Below are 13,527 nucleotides of genomic sequence, written 5' to 3'. Positions count from 1 at the left end.
GACTGGTTTCTCCTAGTGCATCTGTGTAGGAGTATAATCCACAAAAATCCTGCTTTGTTCCTGCTTTGTTATTTGTATTGAAACATATGAAAGTAAAGCACAAGATCTCATTTTTCACGTAATTAAAGCCTCTCACAACCACACATAAGGGAGCTAGAATAGAGCAAGTGTATTTTTCTAATGTAGCTGTCACATTCAGCCTTCACATTCTTTTAATATATTTTTCTTACCATGTTTTTGACATGGAGTATACTTGCAGAGGCTGCATGTATGTGCTTGCATGCAAACAGCTGATTCCTAAAACAGTAGGAATGGAATGCAGACTACCTCTCGGCCAGGTCTCAGCTCCCTTGGGTCAGAGACACAGTTTAAAGCTGATCACTTACATTAGCACCTGTGCTGCCCAGACCTGCTTTCTGTCTTGCCTCCTGTATAAATTCCCGAATTTCCCTTATCCCTGTTGGGTGTAATTGCTCATGCTTCTAGGGACTTTCCTCTCTTCCACGCAGCCCTGTGTGTATTGACCTTTGTTTCTAGGAATTAAAACAGTGAAAACAGAAGTGGGAGCTTACTTGCTCTTCACTAGAGGAGAAGCTGACAACAGGCTGACCTTGCCAGTGCTGTGGCTGATCTCTGCGTCCTCAGTGTAATGCACCAAGGACACACCTGCTGGGACAGGCAAAGATAATTCAGATGACCTCTGTCTTTAGTAAGTGCATTTTAGAGAGCTGAGAAATGAATTCTTAATGCCCAGAGAAGCAGGCAAGTCCCAACAATATGGTCACACATTTTTTGACAGAGTAGGGGTGCTATAGACTTAAACTGTTATCCTTCAGAGCAAGCAGTCCCTTCCTAGGTATTCCTAGGTCCTCTTTCTTCATGAAACAAATTGATCAACCTGTGTATTGAAGACCCCTCCATGTTAGCATACAGCACATGTTCATTTAAGGAAACCCCATACTGGCCAAACCTTATTTCCCTTTTTTTTCCCCATGTATTTAAATTCTGAGATGGAGTGAACAAGATCTGGATCTATCAAGGGGATATGTAGCAAATTCTGTACTAACAGGTCCTGTAACATCCTGACGACTCCTGCTCTGGCCAGAAGCTGCAAGAAAAGAGTTAGGTGAGGAGGCAGTGAGCCTTGTCCATCTCACACCTGCCCTGTACCCAATGTCAGCAATGTTGGAGAGGGGCTCCTGACACGAAGCCTTTTAGGCCAGCTGACCCTCAGGGACATGGTTGGGCAACCTCCCTCCACCTCAGTGCTCCACCAGCTGTAAAAATTCATAGCTATTGATTTCGTAATTAACAGTTTATCAATGCCATCGACACCAGCTCACTGGTGGATTGCAGGGAAATTAATCCTGCACTGTTATTTTATTTTTTGCAGTCAGCTGCCGATTTTGAGCTTCTTTCAGCAAAGAGGGGGGAAGTGGGGCAGGCTTTGATCTTTATTTCCCCAGTTGCTCTCCCTGTGTACATTTAGTTATGTAGTGCCGTTAAGTCTCCTCACCTTACAGAAGTCAGGTGGCAGGAGGGCACAGTTTTGGGAGTCTCTTTGCTGTACAGCTGCATCAGTACCCAAAACCAGAGCACCCACTTGGACCTGAAGCTTGGCTCATTGCCCGGAGCTTCTAGCACCACTGGAATCTGCACACTCTGATGGGCTGTGATTACTTTTTCCCCCACCTGGAAGGACATTAAACGGAAAGGCTGGAGGACATTTCTCTCCAAGCTCCAGCTCTTGATACTTCCAGTCTCAAAAATTATCTTTGCAACTTGGCAGGAAACAGGTCCCACTCACTTCTCCTGGATGGTGCATGGAAATTTTCCAGAGCTGCTACCTGGCTGGGACAAGTTGCCAGACTGACTTGACAACATGCTTCTGCCTCCCTATGTTTCAGAATCAAGCTCTGTGGCTAGCTCAGGCCACTGTGATGACCTACTGTGTCTTCTCTGAGCTTCTTTGCCTGATCTCTTGGATACGAAAAGCAAATGCAGCAAGAACAATCCTTTCTTAGTAGGCTTCTTGGAAATACAACCCTTTAATATCCTCTAATTAGTGCATTTTTTCTAAACAGCTTCTTAACAGCTTTCTTGCTAGACATAATATTTTCCCAAGTGTTGTAATACTTTCTAAATTGTGCATGATAAATAGCATTTACTGTACATGTATGAAATTCACAGTATTTGTGTTGCATTCTCCATAGATGACACATGTCTCTAGAGAGATTTTGATGCTTCAGCCAGCTTTCCTCCCCTTCACTGCTGTCACACTGAGGATCCCATGTCCTCACATTTGTGTTGTGTGTCTGGCTGAGCCAGAGCGCTGCTGCATTGCAAAGTCCGGCTGCAGTGGCAGACAGTGCACTTGCGTGCATGCTTGCCATGGTGGCCCTTTGCTGCTGCCTTTGGATTTGTTGTCCTATGGCAGGAAACTTGATCAATGGGTTCAGTATCAATTAAAAGTCTCTGAACAATGAAGACAAAGCAACAGTGTCTCCAGCTCTGTCAGGGTTGTAAGAAAGAAGCAAGTATCAGCAAGATGAAAAGGAAGAAAAGCTTCAGTGACAGCTTCTCTTATCTAGCCTCTGATCTTTGGTGCTGCCCTCTGTCACCCTGACTTACCTACGAGTTGTTTAGCAGCCTATGTTCAACTTGGGTTGCCCAGTTCAAACCCAGACTGGGTCACCTTTGCCTCAGCGACATGCTAAGGAGCTGTGCTAGCCTTGCAAATCCTGCTTGCCCCTCCAGCAGGTTGAAGAAATCTGACTGGCAGCCTAAGGGAAGGGGCCTTGCAGGACGTGTGGGTTTCCTTCAGTGAAGCAGGAAGCTCCCTGAGCAGCTGCTGGCAATCTTTGAAAACAGGGGCATATGCACAAAGGTGGGGCTGGCAACACCCCTGGGCATACTGGTTGTGACCTACTGGGGTTTTTCTGTCTTGCTGACACCCTGAGCAGCTGCACGGCAATTAGGCCGTTTAGACAGATGAAGCGCTATAGCAGTGTTAATTATTCTTAATGAGATTGCTCCCAAGAGGCAGCACAGCAGCTGCTGCCCCTTGCAGGGTGACTCTTCCCATAAGGAGCATGGAGGGCAAGTGAATGTGCAAGTCACAAAGGCCCCTGGCTGACCCCTGCACAGCTTTGGGGTAGCCGGCAAACTTGGCAGCACGCAGGCCACAATGTGTCACCTACCCCAGCAACCTTACTGTCCCTGCACTGCTAGGGCCAACTCGTCGGGCTGATGCCAGACGTCACTGCAGCAGCACCAACACCTGTCAGCAAGGTGCATTTTTTTTCCCCCTTAAGAAACAAAACAAAACACCCCTCCCCCCCAAAAAAAAACCTCAACCAAGCAACAACAAAAAATCCCACCACCCCAAAACCAAACCAAACCAACAGAAAAGAAAGAGAAGGAAAGAAAGCATCTTTAGCTCCAGGATCATAAAGGATTTCCTTTCTTGTTCCTCATGTCTGACTTGTCTGTTTGCGGTCTTTTCTCCCATGCCCCAGATTCCATGCACATAGAGGACATGGATGCTGTGCAGAAACTCCAGGACCTTCTCCACGAAGCCCTGCAGGACTACGAGCTGAGTCAGCGCAACGAGGAGCCCCGGCGAGCAGGCAAGCTGCTCCTGACCTTGCCCCTTCTGCGGCAGACGGCCGCCAAAGCTGTGCAGCACTTCTACAGCATCAAACTTCAGGGCAAGGTTCCCATGCATAAACTCTTTCTAGAAATGTTAGAGGCAAAGGTCTGACAGCCCCAGCGCCAGCTGACAGTGGCCGGGGAACAAACAACTAGAAACAAAGATGCAGACAACGGAGCAATCCAAACAGCAGCAGCAGTCACCGCTGGCTTTTATCTCCAGTCATTTATTATGGAAGAATTATTTAATGTCTATCTGCTGGTGTGACTGCAGAATCTCGTGTACAGGAGGGGGAAACTTTTAATCAGTCACCCGTTTCTCTTTTTTTCGTTTGTTTTCTCTGTGGGAAGTACTAGAATATGCTCTTGCACTTGTTGAGGCGGTCACTGGGGCTCAGCCCCACTGAGCAGTGATGCTCTCGGCGCTGTCCAGGTCGCCTGCTCCCCAGCTCCCTCTGCCTGTGCTGGAGGGGGAGTGGGAAGAGAAGCAGGAAGAGAGGAAGAATAGAGTCAATAAAAACATTATCTGCTGGTGTTGTGAGGGGTCAGATAGAAAGGGAAGCAGCCAGGGTCCTTCTTTTTGTCACCTTTCTGGCTCTTACATAGAGCAGATGCTCCTTTGGAGAAGAGCAGTGCTGGAACTCTGCTGATCAAAACGGCTGCTCCCAGGCCACCCCTCTAGCAACAGCTAACACTTGTACATACAGGCCCCACTTCTTACCGGGAAAGATGCTCCTAACTGTGTAAGATATTCTGCGACCTTGTACAGTGTGTCATTACGCCTGGCTAGTCCCTCCCATGTACAATCCCTGCAGTCCCCTGAAGAGGTAGGATATATGTCCCTGAGAGAATGCAAGTCTCCTTTCCCAAATGGCAAGAAAAAAAGAGCCCTATATGATGCCTCAGAGCTGGGTTGACTTGATAAGCTCTGCATCCTCTCCTATGTGGTGCTAACTACAATTCTTCCACACTTTTCACCCTATAGTGTATCAAACCTGCCTCTTCAGCTCAGCCGAGTGCCATTTCCCACTTCTTCCTTGTGGCAGACAACACAAGGCTTTGCATGGTTACTGCCCAAGTATAAATGCACCCCAAAACAGAGCTTGCCTAGACCTCATTAAAGTGATAGCTTTTTGCCTCCACAGAGACTTAGGCTTATTGCCAAATGCTAGTTAGGAATCAAGGGCACTGCTTTTTTGAGGAGGCAGCTCTTGAGCCTGAGAGATTGCTTTTTTGTGGCAGCCTATGGAAATAAATTAGAGGGTGGCATGAAACCCCTGATACCCCAACTACTGTCTTCCCCTGCCTCATCCCATTATCCTCAAGAGCAGCAGAAGAGCTAGCATAGATAATACCTGGGCCTGGTAAGGGGTTCTCTTGTTGATGGGAAAGCAAATACTTGACCTTAAGGTTGTGGGAGAAGTGGGGGAATGTTTATTTACCTGTCTCATGTAACAAGGTTCCTGCTGTCTCCAAGCCCTGGTTTAGATCTGCTGCATTCCCAGTAGCCGGAGGGGGATGCGGGTGACTGCAAAACTGGCTGTTGGCAATCTCTTAAGATTTTATTTTCTAGGTCACTTTAGTTTTGACCCAGCCTGAGCTGATGAAACCTGAATGTATTGTCTGTTTTGTAGTCAGTGGCATGGCAGTAACAGTGAGAAAAAGCCTCTGATACACATTTGAGACACTACTAGCTTACTGCCTCTGTTCCCCTCAAGCTTCCATCCTTTCCTAGCTAGCCCAGAAGAAAGATGGTGTGGCAGAGGAGCAGCTTGCCCCTGGCAGGAAGCCCTCCAAAGCAGGGTTGAGGCGTGTGATCAGGGAGGCACTGGGTGCTTGTTTTCTTCTAGGGAACAGTGCATTCCAGTAGGGCTGTCAGTGCTGCAGAACAACACCCAAGCTAGCTCAGAGACGAGGGGTGCTAAGTGATGCAGACCTTTCAGCTCTTGTAGCCTGGCGCTTGAGTTGGTTCAGTTCCATCTCCTTTGAGTTTTCCTACACTACACAATTGTAGCTACTTTTATTCAATTTGTACTCACTTGTTGAGGAATTCAGGCTTGCTTCAGGCACATTAGTAAACTAACAGAGACCTAAGGAGCAGAAGGCACATGGGAGCTGGGTCTGCTTCCATGATCACAGCAGTAGCAATTACACAGTTCCCTTATGTTTTGAACAGATACTTGTGCTTCTCTCCCCAGCTCCCTCACAGAGGAGCTGGTGAGAAAATGAGAGGCTTTTGGTTGCCTGTATCCATCTGTGACTGAGAGGGACCAAAACAAAACGGACGCCACCACTAGAGAGCCAGCTTGCCATGTGCTGCACTCTGGCAACAATTCTGGCTGTGGCATAAATGCTGTCACAAATGTGCTGTATTGCACTATCACCTGTAAGTTTGACTCATTTGACCACTGTTACTTCCCTGCCAAATGCTACCCAGCTCACCATCAGCCCACTGTGTCCCAACCTGCTGCGCAAAGGTAGCTGTCCCAGAATAGAAGAAAAGATCCTAAAAAGCAACTCTTACTCTATTGGGCCCTGCCTGGAAAGGTCACATACAAAGGAAGAAGGCTCTTCCAGCTTTGTTGTATTTGGACCCAGGCCTGCTTTCCAGATACCTACTAAACAATGATAATGGAGAGCTGCAGAGTTAGCTTCTAGCCCACAGAGAATGCTGGCTATTTAGACTAGGGCTGTGGCATGGAGGCAACTCCTGCCTTGGCAGAACAGTATGAAGATACCAAATGCTTTTCTTTTTCCAGGACCTTCTTTCTTCAATACAGTTGCATAACCTTGGAGCCCTCCTGGATATCCCCCACTTCTTGAAGATAATATGCCTGGAAATGTTTGCATTGCTTCTCAAATAGGATGGGAACTGAACCAGACAGTAATTACCACACATTAATCTCTTTAAGCAAGGAATGCAAACTCTCCCACAGGAACAGGGACAGAAACACCTATTTAGATTTAACTCTTAAAAGTCTTGTACTATCTTAAATTGTGAACCAGGTCAGCTCTATTGGGCCCTTCCACCAGTGCAGGAATCACACGTATCTTTTCCCAGTTAGTTATTCTGATCTGCTGTGCATCACTAATACTATCATGCTGCCACACCTGAGGAGTATGTCCAGCTACACAGCAAGCTGGGTTTGCAGAGGATGGGAACATTGTAGTGTAGTCCTCTCAGTGAACTTAGAAGTAGGAAATGGGATGTCAGCAACTGCTTTGGTCTTTGAATACTCACAGTCTCTTAATAGTGGGGGTGTGGAAGTTGAGACATGAACTAGGAAATGGGTTGGTGCTCTTTATGCTGTTCATTTGTAATCTAGGAGTCACAGAGTCAGCACCATACAGCTGTCCTTCTTCATGGCGTAAAAGATGGTGGAGCTTGAGCCTTGGGACACAAATGGGCTCTATGACTCAAAGCAAAGTAGAAGAGGTAAGTAAGTGTATCAGTAACAGTGAATAAGCATGAAGCCCATGTCCAGCAACTACGGTAAAGCAGCCCCAGCCCCTGATTTGCATGTGCGGATAACAGAAACCACATACCTGTCAGCTGCTACAAAAGGCAATTCTTCCCAAGTGACCAGCTCTTCTGTTTTGGGCACATTCTTCTCTGGGAACAGTGGTGTCTGGCCTGTAATGCAAACCAAATTTCATGGGGATCAATTAAAGGGTACAATACCACACAGAATTAGGTTTCTGGGGAAACTTGGGCATTACACCTCGCGGCAAAACTGTGAAGCTACAAGAAATGCCCCCCAGTGATCAGACCCTTGCAGTATTGCTCCTGCTGGGGGGGGGGCGGGGGGTTGTTCTTTTCTCTTTGTAAGCTATGTCATCCTTTTTTTAAAAAAACAAACCTAGTACAAATATATAAAACAAAACATGCTGCACCAGAAACATGTAAGCAGCTGTTAGTGGGGAAAGTCATTGAGAAAGACCCTAGAATGTAACTTGTTGAGCTTCTATTACCAATCGGAGCTGAGAAAAAAAGCTTCCACTTTGTATCCACAAGCTATAATCAATCATATGGCCAAAGGCCACTCTGTTGTTCTTGTGGCTGGGTTATGTGGAGAAGCCAGAGAAACAGAGGCTGTGAGAATGATGCAGAGAGTTACAGACAGTCAGTGAAATAAAAAGTAAACCAGTATCTACTTAACTATTATTTGCTCCTAAAGGAAAAAAAAGAAAAAGGAAAAAACTGTTAAATAAATTGTATTCTTGTGGTACAGGTCATTTCAAACAAAACAGAAATAAAACACAGAATGTAAAAACTAACCCAGGCAGAGTAATGTTTATTGCGTTCAGGAGCTGCTCTGTTCTGTCCCTTGAGGTTCCCCCACCCCACGGAAGAGGCTGGGGTGGGGGAAGGCAGGATTTTGCATGCTGCAGTATGGGAGGAGAGCCCCAGCCTGCTCAGAAACACTAATCTGGTGTTTGCCCGTAGCCAGAAAACAAATTCTCAGCAAGCTCCTCCATTTTTGTGAGATAAGCATTGCTGAGGGCTCGTTAGACAGACATGTTGTTGTCAGCATTTGCCGTGGACTGGTCTGGTTTTTCCACTCACCCATTTTCTCCCTACATTCTGCACTTCACTGGTGCAAGGTAATAAAGACAAGCTAGTGATGAAAAAGCCTTGAAGTTGTTCCAGTGAAAAACAAAATCTCTAATCATAGAATAGACCACTGGCTGAAACCCAACAGTGACATCATCAGTGTTGCAAGTATTACAGCAGCATCCATTGCTTATAAAGTGGGTGCAAGTGCTGAAGTCATGGCATTTGCATTGATGGTGGTCAAGCAGTGCAGGAGGGCAAGCTCATATCTGCTTCAGAAAGCAGAAGAAACACACTGTGTTAACTGGGGTAGAGACATGAGAAACAAGGACCCCAGGACTCTGACTTTCGAGCACAGACAGCATCACGCCCCATGTAAGCACCACCATCTCCACATGTCTCACTTTTAGCCAACACTGAGGTCCTTGTTCCAGGCAGTGGCACTGACCAGGCAACCAAGAGGTGTCTCAGTCTGCCCTCAGGAGGCGGTGGCTGTGAATTAGTGGTGGCCAGTAGGAAACGCCATGGGATAGAAAAGAGCTTGAATGAAAAACCAAGATGAGCCACCACAGCAGGACTTTAGAGCAGACTTTACCTCAGTTAAATATAGCACAGGGACAGCCAATCTGTGGCTTTGCAAAGGGCAGCAGTTTTGACAAGTTTATGTGGCACTGGAGCTACTGGTGTCACGAGATCAGCAAGGGCAGCCAGAGGACTACAGCGAGCCCAGGCCCCGCTGCTGTGTTCAAACACCATTCATGGGACTTAAGGTTTCCTCAGTCCCTTACCTCTGAAGTAGCAGCTGGCTTCCTTATATATCCTCGGCACCCTTCTGCACTGCATAGGTTTTTCAAGGCTTTCCTTACATTCCTTACTATTGTTCACTCACTCACACTGGAATTAAATAGAGGGAGGGGGTGTCCTGATAGTAAGCACACTGAGCATTGGGAGAAACTGAGGGCAACCTGAAATTTCTTCTTACAGAAAAGCTTCACAGGAAATACTAGAAAAATATTCTGTTTTCTCCAATTAGCTGAAGAGGGAAGGAGGCTTCTTTACTTATCATAGGATCAACTAGATTGGAAAAGACCTTTAAGAAAGATCATCAAGTCCAACCCTTATCCCGGAGACCACCACTGCACCATGTCACTACGAGCCTTATCTACAGGTTTTTTAAACACTACCGGGACAGTGATTCCACCACTTCCCTGGGAAACCCATTTGGTGAAGAATTTTTTCCTAATATCCAGTATATTACAACTGCATATATATATACACACATAATATATGTATGTATATACATATATATGTATATGTATATGCGTTATATTACATATATATATATATGCATGTAATACAATGGTGCAGCTTGAGACCATTACCTCTTGTCTTATCACTTGTTACCTGGGAGATCAGCCACCTCCTGGCTCCATCCTCCTTTCAGGTAGTTGTAGAGAGCAATAAGGTCCCCCTTGAGCCTTCTCTTCTCCAGATTGAACACCCCCAGTTCCCTCAGCCGTTCCTCATCACACTTGTGCTCCAGGCCCTTCACCAGCTCTGTTTCCCTTTTCTGGATCCGCTCCAGCACCTCAGTATCTCTCCTGTACAGAGGGGCCCAGAATACAGGATTCAAGGCACAGCCTCACTAGTGCCGAGTACAGGGGGATGATCACTGCCCTGGCCCTGCTGGCCACGCTATTGCTGATACAGGCCAGCAGGCTGCTGGGCTTCTTGGCTGCCTGGGAAGAAGCTGTTCATGTTCAGCTCCCCCATGTCCTTTTCTGACGAGCAGTTTTCCAGCCACTCTTCCTCAAGCCTGCACTGGTGCATGGGGTTATTGTGACCCAAGGGCAGGACCCAGCACTTGTTGAACCTAATCAACGTTGAGTTCTCTGAACACATTTCTCTCCCCCAGGATAAAGTCATGTTTAACTGCTGGGATACGTTCTTAAGCTCCAAATGCTAAAACATGATTGCAGCAGTTGTTTGTGGCTACCTGAACACGAAATAAAATGAAAACCGACAAGATTTTTCTTTTTCAGGCTAAGGTATCACAGAGGGAATCAAAGCAAATATTAGCTGATGCAGAGAAAACTTCAGTGTTCAACTTCCCAGTACCAGGAAGCAGAGAGGCTGTGCTGTGTGCCTGGCTTTCTTTACAAAGCCCTTCTGTCCCGCTGCAATGACCTGAAGTGACACTGTGGCAAAACCTGAACGTCTGCATAGGGAGCAGGGTTAGCCCTGCAGTGCGTTGGGGTGGCTGGAAGAGACAGAGGCTGATAAGCGACTGTGAGGAGCTGGGTTTATGAAGCGCAAGGGTGGTTCAGCAAAACACAACAACCCTGATCCAAAACATTGCTGCCAGGCAGCCAAAACCAACAGCCTTGCTCCAAAAGAACTGCAGCCAGAGTCTCTACGTTAGGGCTGGTCAGCTCTGAGAGGCCCATCATGCTTCTGGTCCTTGTGTGCTTCCTTCCACAGGGCTTGAGTGAGCTTAGAAACGTCTTCAGCTCTGGGAGTAGCAGCATCCAAATAATTGTAAGTAGGGGGCAAAATTGTAACTGGCCAAAGGCTCAAGCCATCTTTCATAAGAAAAACTGAGAAGACAACAGGTACCACTGACGCATCACGACTCAGGTGTCACTAATTCACGGAGCCCCTCGTAAATCTAAATAGCCACATGGTGACTGCAACCTTCCCTTGGCAGCACACACAGCACATGCAGAAACAGCTCTATTGCTTCAGACCACAGACCCATTTAGGCCAGTGCCCCCTCTCTGCTAAAGTGGCTGGCAGCAGATGACCAGAGAAGAACATAAAAACAGGGCAAGGAGGCGTAAGTCTGCCAGTGATTTAAGGATCAAAGACTACCTGAGCTAGAGATGAGGCCTTTGCATTTAATAACCCCAATGATTTTTCTTACTTTAATTTCTCCAGTCCCTTTTTTCAACCATAACAAGCATTCAGCTCCTGCAGCAATGAGTTCCATGGATCACTGCCCAAAGAAGTATCTCCTTTGCCTGTTCTGAACACGCCATCAAGCTCATCCTATTTATTTCATGCTCCTACAGTTTGTATTAGAAGACAAAACAAACAGTCCCCCGCTCACTTCTCTTTACCATTTACAGTCTTCTAGGTCTTTCAATTTCACTCACGGTCGTTTCTTTTCAGGGAAGAAGTAGAGCTGCCAGATACTCCTTCCCTGGGTATACAATGCACCAGTCAAAGTTAGGAAAATGTGATAATAAGGAAGGCAAATGGCTCCCTTCCACCACATGATCTTGATGCTTTAAAGACAAGTACAAAAACCTAGTACCTATCTAAGATACAGTGACAGATGTAGCTATCTACATACAAACATACACACTCATTACATCTTGTAGTTCTGCATTCACAGTGCTACTGGAGTTCATATTTACCTTCAGAATAGCTTAGAAACAAAGTATGAGCCTTTTTAACCCGTATTTTCCTAACAATAACAACAATAGCAAATTGGAATCCTTCCTCCTTTACATGGATGTGGCCTTTTCCCCAACGGATCATTTTTCTCCCTTTCATCCACCTGAAACAACCAGAGGAAACTAAAAAGGCACCTTGGCCTTTCTCTGATATATTCCTTTTCTTATAACACAAAGGATTGTTCTAGAAACAGAAGATTTTAATGCATTCCTTGATGTATTAAATAAGACTTTTTTTAAATGCATTCCTATCACACAATAAGAAACTGGTTTCTGTTTAGAAATCCCAGCTTGCTGAAATACCAGGCTTTTCTAAATGCTTAAAATCAGCACATTGACCATTCTAAAAGAGTCCCGGAATCAAGTGCATTATTTTGATGAATGAAATTACTTTACATCTTGTTCCCTGATTTCAAGAAACCAGCACCACATTTTCCATGAGCTTTATCATACACTCCTGACGTAACCGCAATTGTTGAGTAATAAAAGGCAGGGCACTGATCAGAGAAGGAGAAGCCAGGACAAAGCAAACTGAGATCACCGCCTAAATTGGCAAGAATCAACACAAAACAAGGCTGCATTTAACAGATTGGTTAAATCACAGCACATAAATCATGTTTTTGAGAGGGGTTAATTTACACTGTGTGCTAATTAAGTCAAGTGAAATACAGAAGTTATGAATAATCTCACTGAAGAGTGTTACATTTGGAAGGAAAACGATTTAACTGAAGCCAAAATTACAGTCACCATCAATAATTACATTTCCAGCACTGTAAATTTTTTTTCCATCACAACACTGCAAGTCATTCTGTATTAGCATTTACATTATTAAACTCCAGCACATTAACTAAACTCTTTTTTATAGTTTTTGTCAGTGGTTGATGCTACTACAAATTGATGATCCTTTGGGTCAGTCGTAGGAAGCACGATTTCATCAGATATTTTTCAATCTAATGAACTCTTGTAACCAAGCCTGGGGTAATCACTCATTTCTCTCAGTTGTTTTTGTCATTTCCCCCATTGTTTTTGTCATCACATCACAAAAATACAGCAAAGTCTGAAGGGAGTGATACTTATGGGAAAAGCATTAGTGCAGGCATCAGCTTTTCAAGGCACTGTCCCCAGCTCTTCCACTGCCTTGAGCACTTCTAGCTCAGGCTCCCTTTCTCTAGCCGCAGAAAATCCTACATTGCTATTGCTGCTTTGCACATTTCTTCTTTCCACCGTAGCTCTGCCAGAGGAGGCCCCTACTCTGATCCAGCTTGTTGCCCTGACTAATCTTTGATACATTTTTGTTCCTTCACTGCTGTGATAGTCTCTCTTTCTCCTGCCTCCTCCTCTTGTTGTGTTTCTGGCACACTGCCCTCTGGGTGGGGAGGCCACCAGTGAGTATTCAGTCCGCTGTGGCTGCTGACCACACTGAGCTGCTCCAAACCCCTTGCAGGATGGACTGTTCCAGCTCCCTTAAAAAACCCTGTCCCTGTGGGCAGCAGCCAGCTCATTGTTCTGGATGCCTTCCACTTGGAAGGAGGGTCACCCCAGGTAACCGTGTTATTGTTTTTCATTGGTGAGGCTCTGCTAAGATGTCCTTTTCAGCCCTGCAAGTAATGCAGTGCCATCAAAGTGATGCTCACCAAACCAAGGGGAGGGCTACAGGATGGCTTTTGCAAAATGACTGCTCTGTGACTGCCATTCGGGCTAGGTTATCCTTCCCCTTCACTCTCAAGCTCGTGTTGGCAGACAGGAATGAAGAACAGGCCTGAGACACAGTCCACAGGGTAGATCACGGCAGCTTCTGTGGCAGCTTTAGTTAATTAGACAAGCCATGCCAGACCAGCGAAATACCACATTCACCTCAGGCTC

General features: G+C 45.9%; 1 protein-coding gene and 1 long non-coding RNA gene across 14 annotated transcripts in view; one reads left to right on the top strand and one right to left on the bottom strand.

Moving 5' to 3' along the window:
* The window catches only part of ESRRB (estrogen related receptor beta), a 139,238-nt gene extending 131,309 nt beyond the window's left edge, over positions 1-7,929 (top strand). For all 12 annotated transcript variants that reach the window (XM_065686042.1, XM_065686041.1, XM_065686039.1 and 9 more), the window contains one exon: positions 3,519-7,929. In XM_065686042.1, the coding sequence (XP_065542114.1) occupies positions 3,519-3,763 (245 nt within the window). In that variant the 3' untranslated portion in view covers positions 3,764-7,929. The remainder of the gene's footprint in view (positions 1-3,518) is intronic.
* Positions 3,859-13,527, bottom strand: part of LOC136017615 (uncharacterized) — a 113,916-nt gene continuing 104,247 nt past the window's right edge. For both annotated transcript variants that reach the window (XR_010614014.1, XR_010614013.1), the window contains 3 exons: positions 7,198-7,285; positions 6,893-7,061; positions 3,859-4,115 (listed from right to left, as the gene is read on the bottom strand). This is a non-coding gene — a long non-coding RNA (uncharacterized LOC136017615). The remainder of the gene's footprint in view (positions 4,116-6,892; positions 7,062-7,197; positions 7,286-13,527) is intronic.

The sequence above is a fragment of the Lathamus discolor genome, chromosome 6 (genome assembly GCF_037157495.1).
Source record: "Lathamus discolor isolate bLatDis1 chromosome 6, bLatDis1.hap1, whole genome shotgun sequence".
In the NCBI taxonomy this organism is placed as follows: domain Eukaryota; kingdom Metazoa; phylum Chordata; class Aves; order Psittaciformes; family Psittacidae; genus Lathamus; species Lathamus discolor.
This window is presented reverse-complemented; position numbering and strand designations above follow the sequence as displayed.